Below are 20,771 nucleotides of genomic sequence, written 5' to 3'. Positions count from 1 at the left end.
AGCAGTCATATCGATCTCTCTTCCAGGCCTTCCGTGGATACTGCAAGGGGCCTGTCCTGGCCAGAAAGAAGTGTTGGGCTTTGTTAAAGACTCACTCAAGGCATGTACACATGGAACAGATATGAACATCAAAAGCCTGTGCTATTGAGTAGATGGAGGGCAGCAGGCATTGTTTGGAGAGTTAGTGGTGTTTGCTCCAAAAATCAGATCTAATGCTATTGTTTTAGGTTGAGGACTGACATTTCTCAAAGGAATGACCCCACACACACCAGAGAATAGTGGGAGAGTTTAGTGAAGCAACCATGCAGAGAATCTGGTCTTTACACCTAGGCAAGTACAAGTTCAGTCTTGGTGAAGCCTGGGAGTTGTGCAGCTTCGGACATGTCACTTAACCTCTCTGAGCCTCATCTACAAATTAAGGGAGATACTATTTCTTATCTGTGAAGATTAAATTAGGTAATACGTGTAAAGTGGCAGGCATCTGGTAGGTGCTCCAGCAATGAAAGCTGATCGCAGGATGATATTCTTTGGACGATAGCCAGGGAGGGGAATGTGGCTTTTGTTTGAGAGGCAATAGGAGGTCATCATAGATCCTGGAGAAAGGGAGCGTGATTTAGTGGTGTACTGAAAATGGTACTTCGGACTGATTTGTTTGTCTGTGAAGTGCAGAAAAAATAACCCTCAAACACGTCATGCAGGGGACCCAGGCAAAAAGTATTAAATTCTGCCCTTCCCTCTTCATACTGGCTGTTTCAGCATGCCTCTCACCCTGTGCTACAGACTCCCATGTGAGCTGTGGAAGGCTTAGAGTAGGAGAGAACAGTGTTCCACTGGGAGGGCAGCACGGGTGCTCTGCCCCACGTATGTGAGCCCTCCCCCCAGTACCTGCCCCCTTCTGCAAGGGTGGCCGCAGCCCACACAGTAGGCCCATTTGTATGGGGAAGCTGAGGCACAGCTTTAAAAGGCATTGACTCCCCAGTGGTCACATAATGGGAAAAATGGGGGTGGGGAGATGAGATTAGAAGCCATTAATTTTTGCCACCCAATTAGCTTCTAGGCCTTCTCTGCTCATCTCAGGGAAGGTGAGGGTGCCCCTGGGCAAAGAAGCCATTGGGCATCACCCTGCCCTGCTTCCTCTGACTCCAGGAGGGCGTCTTCCATTACAGCTTCAGGTGTGCTCTTTAGGGGTCCCTTCTTGCCTTTCTCTAGAGGAGAAGCTAAAACAAAATGAGAACTGAAACATACCAGCTCAGAGGTGCAAAAAAGGGACAGGTTGAGCCCCTCCAGTCTGAAATCTGAAATGCTCCAAAACCCAAAACATTTTGAGAACTGACCTGAGGCCACAGTGGGAAATTCTGATACTTTGTTCCACATACATCATTATTAAAAATATTATATAAAATTATCTTCAGGTTGTGTGCACAAGGTGCTATAAAACATAAATGAATGTTGTGTTTGGGAATGGCTCCATCCCTACATTTATCTCATCATGGGTATGCAAATATTCCCAAACCTGAAATCCAAAATGCATCTGATCCCAAACATTTTGGATGTGGGGAGCTCCCTTGCTCTGGAGCCCCGTTTCTTTGGGAGACATGAGAATAAGCAAAGATGCCCATGTTCCACCCTCGCAGCCCCTACTCTGGCGTCTACTGGACTTTTCTTGCTCCTTCAAGTCACTGGACACCCTGTGCTGGTTTTGCCTGAAATGTAATCAGTCTCATATGTTAGGAGCAAGATATCCACAGTCCCTGCCACCACTTTGGTTGGCCAATCTCTACAATGTGTGGTCAGTTCCTCCTGGTCCCATGCCCTTCTGCCCCATCAGAGGCTTCCCATGTTCCTGAGCAGGACCTCCCCAATTCTTCCAGGCTCAGCTAGGACCCTGTTGTCTCACCCCTGTCAGATTTGTGACCACACCCAGACCCTCAAGTGCTGTTCTTAATACAGACCTCATTGTTGAAAACAGCTGATTTTCATAAATCAAAGGAATTTTTTGAAATTTATCATGTTAAGAGCAAATTTTTCTCCTACAATGGATCCTAACTCTAGACTTTACCTGATCAAATTTAAAATATAAAACTAGAGGAGGGTATATCTCAGTGGTAGAGTGCTTGCCAAGCATGCATGAGGCCCTGAGTTCAATCCCCAGTCCTGGCAGAGTGGGGAGAATATTGAGCAATAACTTCTTGTTCTAGAATGGTATCTCTGCTCACCCTTAAACAACAGATGCAGCAGACTCAGGGGTGAGGAGGCCATATGGAAGGAAAAATACTTCACCTTGACCCTCAAAACATGTTCCCTATTTCATCTCTAGTCATCAACTGAAAATACTCTGGCTGAAGTTCTACCCTTCTCGGTATATCTGTTTTCTACTAATAGTCTTCATATTATTTGGAATCAGCATTTACTCCATTAAGATCTTGGTTCTTAACCCCTTTTAACATCTCTCTGGAACAGGAGAGTTCTCTTCTGCTAAATGAGCCACCTTCCCAAAGTTAATGCTTCTACAGCTAAATAACTATGCCCTTGATTTCCCTTTTACAAAAATTACATGCTAACTCTTTGGGCTCCTATATAGGTACCTTGATTTTTCCCAAGGTTTGGTCTCACTAGAAATGGGTGCTTTAATGCCTACAGTCTCTGAATTATTATTCCCCACTTAAGTTTCAAGGAATCTAAAATATACATGTGTGTGTAGGTATTCTTTTTTAAATGCTTGGAAGTGATTGAAATGGTTTCCATCAAGGCACAGTGCTAGCCCCCTATTTTTTCAAGTAGACTCCAATGGGCTCTACTTAATTGCTTAGGACCAGCAAGAGCAGCACCACCGTCCAAGCACCCTGAGGGCCCAAGGGCTGCCGCATCCCTTTGCTGGCAGCCCGCTCATTTTTTGCCTATGCACCCAGAGGAGTACAGTCAAGGTTAAAAAAAAAAAAAAAAAAAAAAAAAACAGCCCGGCCCTTTTTAAGGGAAGCTGTAATAAAAGGTGTTTTGTTTGTCGCGGGTTTTCTCTTTCAGGCTGAACCGGCATCCTCTAACAAGTGGCAGCTGGACAAATGGCTCAACAAAGTTAATCCCCACAAGCCTCCTATTCTGATCCAAAATGAAAACCACGGGCCGAGAGCAATCAATACTACGCCCCGGTGAAAGATGAAGTGCAGGACTGCGGGAAGCTTCCCGACGTCTGCCAAACCAGCCTGCGGGAGAAGGAACTCAAGAGTGCCTGCAAGGAGGAGCAGAGGCCGAGGACCGCCAACAAGGCCCCGGGCAGCAAAGGGGTGAAGCAGAAGTCCCCGCCCGCGGCCGTGGCCGTGGCCGTGAGCGCCGCCGCCCCGCCGCCCGCGGTGCCCGGCGCCCCAGCGGAGAGCGCCCCCGCGCCGGCCAGGAGGTCGGCGGGCAAGAAGCCCACCAGGCGCACCGAGAGGACCTCGGCCGGGGACGGCGCCAACTGCCACCGGCCCGAGGAGCCCGCGGCGGCGGACGCGCTGGGGGCCAGCGTGGTGGTGCCCCCGGAGCCCGCCAAAAGCAGGCCCTGCGGCAACAGCAGAACGAGCCACCGCAAGGAGCTGCGCTCCTCGGTGACCTGCGAGAAGCGGCGCACGCGGGGTCTGAGCCGGATCGTCCCCAAATCCAAGGAATTTATCGAGACCGAGTCGTCATCTTCCTCGTCCTCCTCGGACTCGGACCTGGAGTCGGAGCAGGAGGAGTACCCTCTGTCCAAAGGCCAGGCCGTGGCCGCCGCCTCCTCTGGGAGTGACCAGAGACTCAAGGAGGCCGCCAGCAGCGTCAGCAGCGGCAGCGGCCCCCGCGCGGCCGTGGGCTCCATCAACGCCAGGACCACCAGTGACATCGCCAAGGAGCTGGAGGAGCAGTTCTACACCCTGGTCCCCTTCGGCAGGAACGAACTTCTCTCCCCCTTGAAGGACAGTGATGAGATCAGGTCACTCTGGGTCAAAATTGACCTGACCCTCCTGTCCAGGATCCCAGAACACCTGCCCCAGGAGCCCGGAGTCTTGAGCGCTCCTGCAGCCAAGGACTCGGAAAGCGCTCCGCCCAGCCACGCTCTGGACACGCCCACCGAGAAGACTTTGCCAAAATCCAAGAGGAAACGCAAGGTAGTCCTGGGAGAAAGGGGTGTCTGGGAGGGAGGGGACTTTAATTTGTGGGCCAGGGGTAGAGCACAGGTGGGCTGCTGGCTGGGATTGTAGGTGGCAGCAGGAGTTTTCGTGTCCTTAACGAACAATTATATAGTACTTTATGCCAAATGTGTTAAGTACTTAACATCTATAATCCCAGTTAAATCCTAGGACTGTCCAAGGCGGCAAGTACTGTTACTGTTCCCATTTTATAGCTGAAGATAATTAAGCCCTGTCCCAACGCCTGTGGCAGTGGTGATACACAGGTACTAGTGTCTGCAGACAGACCCAAGCTGGGCACGTGTGAAAGTTGAAAGTGTGGTGAACCCCATTCTTCCCTGGGAGGGATGGGATGAGTTGGTGGTGGATCACTCATCTACCTAAGAAGCCGGTATCCTTGGGAAGTTTAAGCCTGACTGGGGTGTGGGATGAGTACTGAAGTCCAAGTCCTCAGAGCAGCCTGTAGCATCAATCAGGGAGGGCTACCTGGTGGAGACGGGCTGGGAGGGCTCTGAGAGGGAGTTAGAATAATCAGAGGTGGGGGGATGTAGTGGCACCAGGAGAGATGAACAGGTGAGGCATTGTGGGAGGGAGAAGGACAGCTCAAGTACAGGGGCTGGAGCTGCCCCAGCAACAGATACCAGATGCTCAGGGAATACCTCATCATAACGTAAAACCAATTCCCAGGATTTTTTGCCCTTCCTATTTCTGTATCTTCAAAAGTAATTTAAACCACAGTGAACAACAAAATAGGTAAAGATTGTAAATATTCATAGACAGTTCCAAATTTGGGACAGAGTTGTTACCAGCAATAATTAACATGCATTTATGTTCCCAAAAGGGATGCTGTTAAAGCACTTCGTACCATTTAATCATTTAGTCCTTTCAACTATATGAGGCAAATATCATTGTTGTACCCATTTTACAGGTGAGGAAACGGAGGTTATGAAAGCCTAAAGTGATTTTACTTGAGGTTATGTGGGTCAAAGGGACAGAGCCAGGAATGAACCCAGGCAGTGTCTGGCGCCAGAGTCTCAAAATAAGAAGTCAGTCTGAGGTTTGTGTATATTTTTGTTTCCAGAGGGCAGTCTAGTCTGTCAATAAAAAAAGAAGACTGAACACATGGGTTTTATAGCTGTTTCCAGTCCCTGATTAAGAGGGTCTAGAGAGTAAGGTTATTGCCTTTTCCTGGCCAGGATAAAGGTGTTCCTCACTTTCGAAGTTGTATGGAAAAAGGAGACAGTCTCCCTATTATAATCATTTCCATGACCTGCACAGGACACCCATCAGCAGGAAAATTTATCACAAAGTGCTGAAGAATGTGTATCTTCATATAGTTACATTAAATAACAGCCCTATGAAGCAGAATTGAACCCCTTGCAGCAAAGTTCATGAAAAGAAATATCTTCAAAGGTAGCTACTTACCTTTGCTAAAACCAAAGACCGTTTTATCAAGAGATTCCAGCATAGTTTCCATTCACCTTCAGAGCCCACATGGTGGATCCCCCTTTGCTCTGAGAGTGCTCACATGTAGTGGGAAGTATGTGGATGTGGACACCAGGCTGACCTGACCTCAGATCCCATCTTTGACTTTTTCCTCCTCCAGTGCCAGCTCCATGGACCCTGCAGCAGTAAAGCAGCCACACAGGCTCCCATGGAGTTGAATGTTGTGGCCGCCATCTTGAAATTCTTCATTTTGTCTTTGAATTTGGGTCTTGTTAGTGATGGATTGTGTGTGGAGGTCCCTCTACCTACCTATCACTTCAGGAAAAGTTTTGTCTGATCTTCAGCCTTCTAGAACCTCCATCCTGTACAGTCTTCTCCTCCTCCTGGTCTCAGGCCAGGGACCATCCAGCCCCCCTGCCCCAGATAGTGCTCAGGTGTAGTCACAGCAAGGATCAAGATTAGGGTCTCCATCTTGCTGAGCCTCAGTGGAGGTAGTGAGGTGATCCACAAGGAAGCTTGCACGCCCTGGGGTGGCCCATTTACTATGGGTCCGTATTAGGGGTGGTTGGTGCCTAACTGGGCTTTGCCATCCATGTCAGCCCAGAAGATAGGTGCCAGAGTGGCATTGGTGGGCCACATGCAGGTGCCTATCCTAGGGCAGCCCCAGCCCTTGAAAGTCTCCATTTACCCCCAGGGCCCCCAGGTTATCCCCAAATGCAAAGGAGCACAGCAGGAAGTCACAAATAAATACCACCGTGGCAGGTCAAGGTGGGAGACTGAAATGTTTTCTACTTGATACTTGATGAGGTCATTTGTCGGGTAGGGAAATTTCTGGGGATTGAGCTCAGGGACCCTTAACCACTGAGCCAAACCCCCAGCCATTTTTCATTTTTACTTTTATTTTTATCTTGCTAAGCTGCTTAGGGTCTCACCAAGTTGCTGAGGCTGGCTTTGAACTTGCGATCCTCCTGCCTCAGCCTCCCAAGCTGCTGAGACTACAAGCGTGCGCCACCCAGCATGAAGTCACTCTTCCTGCTTTTCAGCCCAGCATTTTCATTTTGCACTAGACCTCAGAAATTCTGTGGTTAGCCCTAGCCTCCTGGGTGACCTCAACCAGCTGACCTTCTCTTCTCCAAACTTCATTCTCTTCACTATAAAATGGTGTCAGGGTCGCACAACACATTCAAACCATACAATTTCGTTAGCTCATTTCTTCCCTGCTCCTGTTTCCCATTTTTCCCTAGGCACCCTGCCTCCTTTATTGCTTTTTGGCAATTTTTTGTTGAATAAATTCAATTTATTTTTGTTGAATAAATTGATTCAACAAAAAATTCAAAAAAAATTTTTGTTGAATCAATTGATTAATCACCTAGGAATCAGTGTGGATGTTACCTCTGAACTCGATGGATAAATGGGTAGGCTGATGGAAATAAATATATAAGGAATATGCAGAAGTAGATATTGATAAACCTCTGAATAGATAATAAATCTAACCCTGTAGACATACATAAGCATACAGAGAGAAGTGCAGAAAGATGTACATATAAAGTCCATAATGGTCTGTATTTAAATAGCTGTGGTATCAGTGACTTTTTTTATTTTAACTTGCAAAATTTTATTTACCACTAAGCCTGACACCAGCTTTACTCACAAAACCTAATGAGTCTTCAGTAAGCAATGACACAGGAGAAGTGAAAGGACGTTTTTGTAGCATTCTTTACTCAACATCCTGGGGTGTGAAGATCCCAGTCAATCCTGGGTGTTGAGAGGAACCCATAGACCTGTCTGTCAAAGGTGCTGGATCTCCCCTGGAACTGAGGACCACGGACTCAGCTTTGGTTTGGGTCCTCCATGGGGCCACTGTTACAGTGTGAGGATCTGAGGTACCCATGGCAGAGGCCGTGCCACACTGTCCCAGCTAGAGAGAAAAGGTCAGGGGTGCTCTCTCAGGGGCTGACACTTGTCTCCTAGAAAACACCACAGGAAGCCCTGAAGATCCCACCCTGCCGGGCTCCTGCTGACCCCCGGAAGGACTCCTCTCATGGACTGCCTTGCTATTGCACCCTGACACACCTCACGCAGTCCAAGTCCCTAGTGTGAAAAGGTACTTTAAGATGTTACCGGCTGGGAATTGTGAACTAGAAGTAAGGCATCTTGGCTTGCCGTCCACAGAAGGTGCGGCTTTCAAGGTGAAAAGGTGCAGGCCAGCCACCACCCTTACCCCAGTAAGCCCCGGGAATATGCATTTTTTTCACCTTATCCTGATGCCTTGAGAGGCCAGGATGGGTGATGCTCAGGCTACAGTGTGGGTTCAGAATAGGTTTGCTAAGGGGGGCTGGGGCTGTAGCTCAGTGGCAGAGCGCTTGCCTCACATGTGTGAAATGCTGGGTTCGATCCTCAGTACCACATTAAAATAAATCAATAAATAAAGCTATTGTGTCCGTTGACAACTAGAAAATATTTTTTAAAAAAAGAATAAGTTTGCTTGGGAAAAATAAATCCTGAGAAAGTTGCAACATTAAAAATGTCCCCTCTCAAATTTTGATCATGCCCTTCCTCTCAATAAGCTGTCAATACTAAACCCATACAGGTTTCCTGAGCTGTTCAAGCTCAGCCACTAGTACTCAGGTTCTCTCTGAGAGACACCCCCACCCCCAACCCTGAGGCCTTGCTCTTTGGAAGTAAGTGTCTTGGAGCACGCACCACCTTATGACCCCTCAAAATCCAAAGCTGATTGGCTTTTGCTTATTTCCACACAGTGCGACAACGAAGATGACTACAGGGAGATGAAGAAGGCCCAGGGGGAGAAAGAGAGATCTACTTGACTAGCCAACTCCGCCAATAATACTCTGTCTTCAAACCACTGCAGCATGAACATCAACAGGTAGGCATGTTCCCTGAAAGGTGGGCGTGAGCCGGAGAGGTCTCTGGATCTGAAAGGCAGGTGCCACTCGGAGAGAGAATCCAAGTTTTTGATACATGCTCTGGCCTTAGTCTTCAGACTTAGTATAACCTAAATTTTGTAATTATGCTCAATGTGGACTTCACGTCACACTCCCAATAGCCATGTCAGGCCCTCCTCTGTGACTGAGACCAGTTACTAGGTGCACACAGCTCTGTGCTCCCCAAACACATTTCTTCCCCCCAAAATGTAACAACTGAATTTTCAAGTCAGTGTTTTAATGGTAGCTAACTCAGGGATTTAAGAAAATTAAGGGAACATTAAGGGTAGCTTAGGGATCAAAGAACATTAAGGCTATTACAAGGATGAGGAATGGGCTCTCCAGGTGCTGCCCCTAAAGGCCCCCATGTAGACTAAAATTGTGGAATTCAAAAGGATCTGTGCTTTCAAGGTCAAGAAGCTACCCAGCATCTCCTCTGAAGGGGTTCCACATGGCCCCACTATGCACCAAACCCCTCTGTGATGAATGGCTCTTTAGCAGGGCATGGTCCTGAAGGTTCTCTATAAGCCAGGAGCTCATCATTCACCGCAGAAGCTCCTTCCATTTAGAAACACCTCCACAGAGGAGCAGCTTTTGCTCTGCGCTAACACCCTCACTCTCCCCGACTGTCCACTCAGGGTTTTAAAGGGGAGATTAATGTCTCAGCACAACACATAAAAATGTAAACCAAAAGGTTAGGGAAAGATATAAAGCAACACTAAAACTGGGAGAGGACATTGGAGAGCAAGGGCACAGACGTGGGGGCCCACTGCGTGCTCAGCTCCCCCTGGGAAGGCGGCCAGGAGGCGGAAGGTCTGCATAGGAGGGACAACGGCAACCCTCTGTGCAGAGGGATGGCATCCCCAAATGTTGTGAAAATAATGAACGGGGGGACTGCAGCCTCAAATTACCTAAGTATGTGATATGCACCTCTTTGTTCATGCATTAAATAACCTCCCTGGCTGATTTCGTGGTGACTGTAGTTGTCAAGTAGTGTTGAATACAAATGATATTTCAGGATGCCTGTGGCCACTGAAAATATCCATGATGTGTGATTTCTACTGGTGACCCAATGGCAGGCATTGCTAATAGGATTCCAGAGTACCCGCTCCTCTCATTTCTTTCCCTTGCTTGTAATTAAAGGAAATATTCCATTTGAGTGAGAGGTTAGTGAAAATGAAGATGTAACTTTTTGCCATCCAAGTTTATGGACCTCAAGTTAAAAAACTCTTGCTGTAGTGACTTTGCCTGGCAGAACCTCCCAGCTCTGATAGTTCTACTTATGTTCAGTTATGCCACAGTGTGAGTGAAATTTCCAAGAGGTGGTCTGCATATCTCCATAACTACTGTCAAGTTTTTATTTTTTGGTTTTTTTTTTAATTGATTTATTTTTTAAATACATGACAGCGGAATACATTACAATTCTTATTACATATATAGAGCACGATTGTTCATATCTCTGTATATAAATATGTTCACACCAATTCATATCTTCATACATGTACTTTGGGTAATGATGTCCATCACATTCCACCATCATTGTTAACCCCTCCCTTCCCCTCCCTTCCCCTCCCTTCCCCTCCCACCTCTCTGCCCTTTCTAGAGTTCCTCTATTCCTCCCATGCTCCCCATCCCTACTCCACTATGAATAAGTCACCTTATATCAGAGAAAACATTTGGCATTTGTTTTGAGGGGATTGGCTAACTTCACTTAGTATTATCTTCTCCAACTCCATCCATTTACCTGCAAATGCCATGATTTTATTCTCTTTTATTCCTGAGTAATATTCCATTGTGTATGTATGTCACATTTTTAATCCATTCATCTAATGAAGGGCATCTAGGTTGGTTCCACAGTTTAGTTATGGTGAATTGTGCTGCTATAAACATTGATGTGGCTGCGTCCCTGTAGTATGCTGTTTTTAAGTCCTTTGGGTATAGACCGAGGAGAGGGATAGCTGGGTCAAATGGTGGTTCCATTCTAAGCTTTCCAAGGAATCTCCATACTGCTTTCCATATTGACTGCACCAATTTGCAGTCCCACCAGCAATGTATGAGTGTACCTTTCCCCCACATCCTCGCCAACACTTATTGTTTGTCTTCATAATAGCTGCCATTCTGACTACTGTCAAGTTTTACTGGTGCCGTCAAATGGTCCCAGAGATAGGTAATTGCCTTTCCCTAAGAGCTCCAGAGAAGGTTTCTTTGGTCAACTAGGAATATATAAATTTGAAATATTTTTGAAGAAGGAACAATCACATGCCCATGACAATATTTAACATCATAATCTGTTTTTCATGCACACCAAAACCATGAAGTATATAAAATAATAGACACTTAGAAATAGGTCTTTTCCCCTCATGTTTTAAGAAGCTAGTACTCTCAGGCTCTTCACATCCGATATACCATCGTCTTCACCATCACTAGATGAGCAACTTTGGAGTCACCTGAAGCGCTTTCCTAGAACATATCGGCTCACTGCTTTCTGAGTTGTGAGACACACACTGCTTCTGGAACCAGAGGTTCTGTCTCCACACCTACCTATGTATGTAACATTAAGAAGCTTGGCTTTGTCATTTGTTCTACAGGCCTGTATAATTTCTCCACCATGACCACCAGCTAAGGAAATTGCTTTTTGAAGTGACTTTAATGGTTTGTTTGCAATGATAATCAACACGTGCAATTAAGAGTTCATGACCCCAGGAATAATGACTAAATCTTCATTAAATGGCGTGACCCTTTTTTTTGTAAACTGACTCTATAACCATCTTAAATTAACAGTGATTGAGTTTATTTCTGGCTGATATGTCTGCCCCCCAAACAATACTTTATTTTTTCTCCTGAAGTAATGCAGAGATTCCCTACAACATAATATCCATTGCAGAGACTTCAATACAAGTGAATCCCTCTCTCTAATGGTTGATTGTAGAGAACATTATATTCAAGAATAGACAGTCGTTTTGAAGGTAAAATAAAGAGCTAAAAATCAGAAGTTGTAATTTCTAATAACAGTTTCTCTGTTCTGTGTTTACTCTGATCAATGCCTGGGTAATTGGGAAGCTCAACAATAGAGCATCGGCACTCTGCTGCACAGAATGCCCTGTGATTCTATTATTTTCTATCTAATAATGAGTACAAGCTCAGATGTTGGCAAAAGTCCTTGTAGCAATGGAGAACTCATTTGTCACTGTTGATTGACTGTCCCATTACTCTATGCTTCAGCTTATAAGGAAAAAAATTGGTGATTATTTTGAGATTCTTGGATGAAAAACTTGGAACATGCAATTCCATATCATTACTCTTGGCCACTCCTTTTGATGCTAATTCCAGAATTACTGTTCATCCTACCAGAGTAAGAAACAATGAGCCAGGCCTGGTGGCGCATGCCAGCAAGCCCAGTGACTCAGGAGGCTGAGACAGGAGGATCATGAGTTCAAAGCCAGCCTCAGCAACAGCAAGGCACTAAGCAACTCAGTGAGACCCTGTCTCTAAATAAAATACGAAATAGGACTGGGGATATGTCTCAGTGTTCAGTGCCCCAGAGTTCAATCCCCAGTAGCCCCCCACTGAAAAAGAAAGAAATAGTGAGTGAGATTGGCTACTGTTTGTTAGGGTCCTGTGGCCATAAGGTTGCTCCTGGTGTAATAATCACTAATAAATTTCTTCCTACCTGCAGGTCTTATAGGGGAGGTTTGGTCAGGGGTAAGTACTTACCTTTCCCTATGCTGACTGTGTGACTTTCTATTACTGTAACTTACTTTTTCAGCTTGGCAATACCAATAAATAAAAATGAAAAAATGCTCCGATCGCCCATCTCACCTCTCTCTGATGCATCTAAACACAAATATTCCAGCGAGGACTTGACTTCTTCCAGCCGATTTCATGGCAATGGTGTGTTCACTTCCTCCTCGTCCAACAAAAAGTCTAAGGCCACCGACAGCCAACTGCAGTCCCATGCCGGGGACCTCACGGTGGGTGTATTCCCCTCCTTTCCCACATAGAATCGGGATGCAGTGGTACACCCTTGCCACACCCTCTGAGCCCAGCTTAGGAGTCTCCACTCATCTGGGAGGTTCTGCAGAGAACCTCTGAAGGATGCTTTTGGGGAGACTTGGCAGAGGAGAAGACTCCCTCAGCCTTCCTCACAGAGAGCAGAAGAAGAATAAATTCATGCAAAAAAAAAATCAGGTCTTCTCTGTTTATGAAGCCTCCTTGCAGGATTTCCAACTCCAAAGAAATACCATCCTGGGGCAGAACAGTTTGGGAGTTTTGGGAAAACTTCCTTATCCCATGGCAGAATTAAATCTGAGATTGAAACTATATGAAAATCTGCAGGTCTCACACTCCACCCTTATAGGCCAGTGTCCCAGCCACCGTGGGGGACACCCAGAACCACCCCTTTTCCCGTAGTCTCGGGTGATGCCAGCACTTCCCTGGGGAGGAGCAGAGTCTCATGGATAACTTTGGGTGCACAGTTCCCCTGCGCCCCCGACTCAGCTGCAGGGTGATCTTGGCCCTGGTTGTCTCATCTTGGAACCCATTTCTTTTATCTGCAAAATGGTGGTGATAAGATTGAAAAGAGGTAGAGCTGGGTTCGGTGGTGCATGCCTGTAATCCCAGTGGCTCCGGAGGCTGAGGCAGGAGGATCGTGAGTTCAAAGCCAGCCTCAGCAAAAGCAAAGTGCTAAGCAACTCAGTGAGACCCTGTCTCTAAATAAAATACAGAATAGGGCTGGGGATGTGGCTCAGTGGCCAAGTGCCCCTGAGTTCAATCCCAGGTAGCCCTCCCCACAAAGAAAGATTGAAAAGAAGTGACTTTCTCTTAAGACCCCAGCCCCTCTGGGCCCCTACACTAGCTAACACCACAGGTGAGCCTCTCTTCACAGCCATGCTGGCCTCCAGTGGAGGTGGCCCTGGTACACTCATCTTCCCAGGATGAGTTCATTTTGAAAAAAATAACCTTTAGGGTATGTGTATAAAGCAGATATGAAACAAATGAATTTCATGTTTAGAGTTGGGTCCCATCCCCCAGATCTTTCATTATGTTTATGCAAATATTCCAAAGTCTAGGGGGAAAAAAAATCCAAAAATCCCAAACACTTCTGGTCCCCAGCATTCTGAATGAGGGATTCTCAAACCGTATTTGTTGTTCTTTATTGAGACATAATAACCATCAACTCTGAAGCACAAGGTAGAGCAAAAGATGCCCTTTTAATGGTCACTCTTCCAGCCAGGTGGCGAGTGTCTCAAGGACTCCTGTGTTGTTTGTTGTTTAGAAAGCGACTCACAACAATGCTGAGCACAGTCTCCTCCATAGCAAGACCCGGCCCCAAACAGAGCCCTGGTCTCCAGGCTCCAGCGGCCACAGGGACTGCAAGCGGCAGAAACTGGTCTTCGATGATATGTAAGTTTGGACTTCTTCCGAATATGGTGACGGGCAGCAGAAAGTGGGAGCTGGGCATGTAGGAGACACGGGCGTCTCGCCCACAATGCGCCCACTTCCCTCTCACATGGCTTGGTCATTTAAATATTTCTTTAAAAGGGAGCCTGAACTTTGAATGAAGAGACAGAAAGGCCAGTGCCAAGAGGGAGGCTCCAGAAGAGGAGGAAGCTGAAGGCAGGAGAATTGAGAGTCTCCAAGACCCTGGAACCTGAACCACTGCGAGTTTTATGCTATCAGAAAGAAGCGTAGTTTTGGTATTTTTTTATTTAGAAACAGGATGTCACTGAGTTACTTAGGGCCTCTAAACTGCTAAGAATGAGTTTTGAACTCTCAATCTTCCTGGCTCAGCCTCCCGAGCCACTGGGATTATAGGCATGCACCACTGCACCCAGCTGCCATATTCTTTAAAATGATTCTTATAGAAATATCCTGTCATCTTTCACCTGGTATGGCAGCTTCCATCAGTATAAAAGTAGAAGAAAAACCCAGGTATGGTGGTGGCACACACCTGTAATCCCAGTGGCTCCGGAGGCTGAGGCAGGAGGATTGGGAATTTAAAGCCAGCCTCAGCAACGGAGAGGCCCTAAGCAGCTCAGGGAGACCCTGTCTCTAAATGAAATACAAAAAAGGGCTGGGTTGTGTCTCAGTGGTCGCATGCCCCTGATTTGAATCCCAGGTACCAAAAAAAAAAAAAAAAGAGAGAGAGAAAAGGACATTCTAGAATGCTGGTGAGAGACTGAAAATAACAAATGATGAAATGATGCTGGAGGGTATTTAGGCTCTTAGGGGAAAGCTGGGTGTCAGGGGAAAGCCTGGAAGGTAGAGGACAGGGTTCAAGACTGATTCCGGTTTCCAGCTGGAGTTCACACCTGGAGTGTGGAGTGCACCTCTGTATGGGGCAGGATGTTAGGCCCTAGGGTGCTGCAGCTCCTGCCCTGGGGTCTGCAGCTGTCTACGCCCACTGGAAGTCAGGAAGCAGAACAGCTGCAGACATCTCTGAATCCTGATTTCCTTAGGAAAAAAATAAATAATGGCAGTGGGGACTCCCAACATCCAGCTAAATGACAACTCACTCACGGGGTGTCACCTGGGGAAGTGCAGCGTGCACAGAGGGAGTCTGTCCAGCCTCACCTAAGCTTCACCCAGAGGGTCCGTCTTCCTGAGAAGTGTGAATGCTGAGTGTTAGTCTTACATGGACTTTGCTAACCTAATGAGGATACCGGATCATGGGGTTGAAAACCAAAGTCACATTTTTTTTTCTCTCTCTGTTTCACTGAAGGAACACTTTCCAAGATAACTCAGTTTCAGGAAGTTTAAGGGCGGCCCAGGAGGCCCAGGTGTCTCTCCTTCCCAGGGCGCTGCAGCTGCGCCCCAGTCCCCATGCACACTGTCCTCGGGTGCTCACCACCTCCCTTCCCCTCATCTCCCCTTGCTAAGCAGTGTGGGAGGTGGTAATTAATCCCCAGGGAGGGCACGGAGTGGAAGTACATTCAGTTCTTCAACTCCATCTATCATCTGAGTTTGATAGTGTAAATTACTCACTTGTTAGAATTCCACTTAAGGTCAACATGGAAATTTGCATTCAGAAATTATAACCTAGCAACGGTGATCAAACCGAAGAAGCATTAGGCAATGGCTGAGGTGCTCAAAACATTGACAAACATTGATAGGCTGAGGCAGGAGGATCGCAAGTTCAAAACCAGCCTCAGCAATTTAGCGAGGCCTTGAGCAACTGAGCAAGACCTGTGGCTCAGTGGTTGACCGCCTCTGAGTTCAACCCCTGGTAACAAAAACAAAACACCAAACACTTTCAGGGGGATGGGTTTAAAAAATATATATTTATGGAAAAATAGATGCAAGAAATTTTCCAATGTGTGGACCAGAAAACAAAGTCAGAAATTGCAGTGACTAAATGGTTGTACTCCAATCTGCAGTTTCTTGTGCTCTTTAGCAGAAGAAATGTTTCCCAGTCTGCCAGAGTCCAGGCTGATATAATTCTGTCACTATACCAATGAAGAGGTTGTTGTCATTTGCTCTGCACGTTATTAGCAGTAGGTGTAATTTTTCTGGCTGATGACTACAGTAAAATTGTTTCTCCTTTTGTGGATAGAGGAAAAAAATAGAACCAAAAAGTGTTCTTCCACATCCATCATAGGGAGAGAGGAGTGTCTTGTTCCTATTGCTGTGTGTCCCAGTGGATTTGAAATCTGTAACAGTGAAATGCACCTCAAACAGCCACTCCTGGACTGAGCTCAGAAAGTTATAGGGAGCTTAAGAAGCAAAAATAGGCACTGTGTCTCCCTTTCCATCCTGTAAATAAGTGTCCCTCAAGAGACCACAGTCACCTGAAATGGTGTAAAATGTCTCCCAGGTTCACTTGCTGGGTACTGAGTGCCTGCTAAGTGTCAGGGACAGGGGTGGGAGCCTGGACCCAATGACTGATTAACTCCCAGAACCGTGGGAGAAAGGGGCACTTGGGTGGACATCTTGATTCTCTCTTGCTCCTTTTTCCTCCTTCCTCCTCCTTACTCTTCCCTTTCTTCCTTCCTCTCCCTCCTCCACCTCTCCCTCCTCCCTCTTCCCCTTCTTCAACCTCCCCCTCCTCTTCCTGCCTTTCCTCTCCCCGTTTCTCCTCCACCCTCTCTTCCATCCATCTTGTTCTTCTTCCCCTTTCTTTTCCTTCCTTCCTCCTCCTCCTCCCCTCCCTCTTCCCTCCTCCCCTTTCCTTCATCCCCTTCCTCTTCCCCCATTCCTCCTGCTCCCCCTCCCTCTTTCCAGCACCAGCTTCCTGCCCCCAGGGCCTCATTGAGGGAGGCTCCAGTCCCTGTCACTTTCCTTGGTTCGCCTTCACTGGGTCCTTAGCAGTGAAACGACCAGAGAGAAGCCCCCAGTGGACTAGATGATTAATGCCAGGTTAATTCAGAGCTGATGGAACTCCAGTTATGGTGATCCAAAAAGTAACAGATGCCACACTGTCATTTAGTTTTTAAAGCCACACCATGTAGTTTTTTTTTTTTAAGTAAACTCATCTTTTCCTAATATAAATACTTGTTAACGGTTGGATAAACATGCAATTCAGACAACAGCTGAATCCAGTGAGCTGTCAATAACAAGTATTGAATGAACACAGCTGAATTATAAATAACCTTCCCAGAGGGAAGGGCTGGATATTTTTCCTTCTTTTTCCATGAACCTACATGCAGGTAAATTTAAATTCATGGGCTTCCAAACCCCTTTTCCTGTGCTACTTACCAATTAAACCGGCACCAGTTTGTGCAGACAGAACCGAAGGGAATAACACTTGTTTTTAAAACAGGATCCAGGTCAGCATGTTCTGGTAAGTTTCAGCCTCTGGTCAGTGATGGTGTGATTACACCTCCTCCCCCAACATTAAATAAATGCATGAGATTCACTATTCCACAGCCACAGTATTAAAGTGACACTTAGGTGACCACCAAACTTTTGTTTTTAAAAAAAAAATCTTTAAGAATTTATGTCAATGGACTGGGAATATAGCTCAGTTGGTAGAGTGCTTGCCTTGCATGCACAAGGCCCTGGGTTCAATCAATCCCCAGCACCATAAAAAAAAAAAAAGAATTCATGTCAATGAGTGACATCGCTTGATTCTGCATGAGGCCGGGACACTGGCCCTTATTAACACAAAGCCATGAGCCATAAATCACTTGGCGTCATAATTAGTGACGGGGGACTTCTTGGCTGGGGAAAATTGGGAGACAACAACTGGGTCATGGAGGCTCCGTTCAGAAGTCCTGAATTCCCGGAGCTCAATGGTGAGATTCTTGGCTGGGAATCTAGTGCCTGCATCATGCCAGCCATATTGCTATTAAGAGCCAGCAAACCCAAGGCCAGAGCCTCCTGCTGCTCCAAAAGGCTGTGCCTCTCTTGCCCATCTTTCACGTGGAAGAGTCAGTCACGACCAGCACAATCAGCCAAACCAACAAACGTCCCATCTGTCCCCAAGGTGCCAATAACCGGAGCCCAGCTCCCCACCCCCGCACCCCCAACACTGAGAAAAGACTCTCTGGCCACACAGGAGGCTGAAGGCCATGGGCATGTGAAATGTGACTGACAGGAAGGAATGGGGACTTGACATTTGTAATGTAATTATGCACAGCAGTCTCAGAGCTAAAAGGATTTTAATTTTATAGAGGATGGGAAGAATCCCGAATGTAAAAGGTCGGATCTCTTGAAGCATGATTTAATCAAAGGAAACCCATTGAAATCCTTGAGTAGGTGATATTACAGCCAGGCAGGTCCCCCCAGGGGGACTTACCCGGGCATTGCTGTCCTGAGGGTCTTTCTTTCCCAAGACTTCAAAACTGGACCCCACCTTTTTATTTTCCTGATAAGCCTTAGTACTAGCCTTTGCTGTTCATGGGTAATTGTTTCCATTCTGAAATCCCTCTTTCAAGGTCGGGTCCTCATTTTGTTCTAACCAAAACAGAAAGAAAGTGGGGGAAATAAGGACGTTCAGAACTCTCTGATTGAAATCTGGGCTCTTTGATCACTTTCGAGATATGGAAAAATTATTCTGTTTTTTAAAATATTTTTTAGTTGTCAATGGACCTTTATTTATTTGTATGTGGTCCTGAGGATCGAACCCAGAGCCTCACACAGGCTAGGCAAGCGCTCTACCACTGAGCCACAACCCCGGAACCAAATTATTTACTTTTAAAATTCATACCCAGAGAAGAATAAAAAGGAGATCAATAATTCTCCACCTCAGCAGAAAGTTCCTTTTGGTTCAATAACGAAGCTCTCCCCTGCTCAGCCTCCTGGAAGGGGCACACAGCTTCCTGTGCGTGGCAGGAGGATGTGACCTGTAAGAAACTGGACCAATTATGCTCCTGCTTCTGAGAAGCCAGGTCCCAGGCATTCTGAGGGCCCAGCTAACATCAAGGTTGTAGAAACACCACGACACTAGAGTCCTTGCTGACTAAACATAATCTACCTGCATCCATGGGGAAGTGCCCGGAAAGCCAGCCTGGCTCCTCAGGATCCCTGACTTCAAACTGTCCCATCAGCAGTGACCACCTGGGCCTGGGGGCGTGAGTCAGTGGTGGTAGAGCACCGACCCAGGAGGCCGTGGAGGCAATCCCCAGCACCAAGAAAATAATAATCGAATAATAGTGATCCCTGAGTGCGTTGCCAACAACTGCTTACCCTCTTACACTTTCTCCTTTTGGAGAAAGCACCTCCAAGCTTGGGACACAGGAACACCTCTGGGGCTTAGTGACAAGCTGAAATACCAGATGTCAGATGATAAATTCATTTGGTATGCCACTGCCCCTTTGTCTGATTTGGATCTCAGTCTGCCTAAGAAATCCGTCCAGATTTCTGCCACGCAGAGAAACCTGTGAGTTCCAACACGTTGAGCTCTCGTCCCTGCCAGTGTGCACAGAGCCGGCTGGCTCTGCTGAGCACGGCCTTTCGCAGAGGTAGGAATTACTGAGCTGTGTGTGCCAGCCTCTCCGTGGGAGACCATTCAGCTCGCTCACTCTCAGCCAGAAAGCAGAACAAAAATGCAAGGTTGCTTTAATACTCCTGTGTCAGAAGAAATATCAGGGGTGCTCACATCCTGTTGCTGCTCAGATCCAGGGCCATGTGTTTATAGGTGGGGGTGGAGGTAGGGTGAGGAGAAGAGAAGAAAACAGCCTCTTTGGATCAAGTACTAAGGTCACTTTTGTCCCAGAGAGCTCTTACAACAAACATGCATGTGGATGTGGCTTCACTCGGCCCCAGAGCTACAGAGTAAAAGATACATGGTTATATTTATGATGCTTAATTGAACTTTGATTAGATTTGTTGATGTATCATCATGAAATACTATCACTGTGAGAAAGAATGTAAAGAATTTGATTACATAAATTTTCTTTAAAAAAAAAAAAGAACAACTGTAGATCTTTTGCATAAAAAAAAAAAAAATTAGAAGATTGGCCAGGCATGGTGGTGCAGGCCTGTAATCTCAGAGACTCAGGAGGCTGAGGCAGGAGGATCGTGAGTTCAAAGCCAGCTTCAGCAAAAGCAAAGCTCTAAGCAACTCAGTGAGACCCTGTCTCTAAATAAAATACAAAATAGGGCTGGGAGTGTGGCTCAGTGGTCGAGTGCCCCTGAGTTCAATCCCTGGTACCCACCCCCCACCAAAAAAAAAAAAATTTAGATTGGATGAAAAATCTGTCTGAACACTGAGATGATTAGGGTTGGTGCCTGTGCTGTGTCATACTCTGTACTGCCACCACAATGGTAGTGATTTTACTTTTCCTATTGATGATCTATTGCTGTGGGAAGTGACACCTTCATGCTGGCATGCATCCACTGCCGTGCTGGACAATCCAGGTGACGTCCCATTGGTCCCAGTGGCTTTCTAATGATCTGATCTAGGAGCGTGGCACTAGAAATCACCTGAAGAAGAAAATGGGCCAATCATCAGGCAATCTTCAGTGAGTCCGTATAGTGAGCCTGCTACTAGATGCAGAATGAGAATTCTAACAAATGTGTTTGTAAATGGCCCCCAGATGGTATCTTTCCTTTCAGCAAGTCAGGTTACTGCTGTAACTGCCCAGATAAAGTCAGAAAATTAGATGTGTTACTTATCTCTGTGTACTATTGAGAGTTTGTGACTCAGCCTCCATGTCGGGTTTAAAAAAAAAAAAATGCATTTATGTGCCGCAGATAAAGAACAGCATTGATTAAAGAACCCATATTAGGAATTATAAGCCGCTGCCATCTATAAAGGCAACTTAGAAGGCTCGGGAAAACGAGGATGCCCCAGCTTATGGCC

General features: G+C 46.5%; 1 protein-coding gene across 1 annotated transcript in view; it reads left to right on the top strand.

Moving 5' to 3' along the window:
* Positions 1-20,771, top strand: part of LOC143389997 (AF4/FMR2 family member 3-like) — a 178,330-nt gene that overhangs the window by 137,641 nt on the left and 19,918 nt on the right. Inside the window, 5 exon segments of the mRNA XM_077108156.1 lie at positions 3,022-3,118; positions 3,121-4,118; positions 8,345-8,469; positions 12,294-12,498; positions 13,803-13,930. Of these exon segments, the coding sequence (XP_076964271.1) occupies positions 3,022-3,118; positions 3,121-4,118; positions 8,345-8,469; positions 12,294-12,498; positions 13,803-13,930 (1,553 nt within the window).

The sequence above is a fragment of the Callospermophilus lateralis genome, unplaced genomic scaffold (assembly GCF_048772815.1).
Source record: "Callospermophilus lateralis isolate mCalLat2 unplaced genomic scaffold, mCalLat2.hap1 Scaffold_177, whole genome shotgun sequence".
NCBI lineage: Eukaryota > Metazoa > Chordata > Mammalia > Rodentia > Sciuridae > Callospermophilus > Callospermophilus lateralis.
The sequence above is the reverse complement of the archived record's forward strand: the minus strand, read 5'-3'. Positions and strand labels throughout refer to the sequence as shown.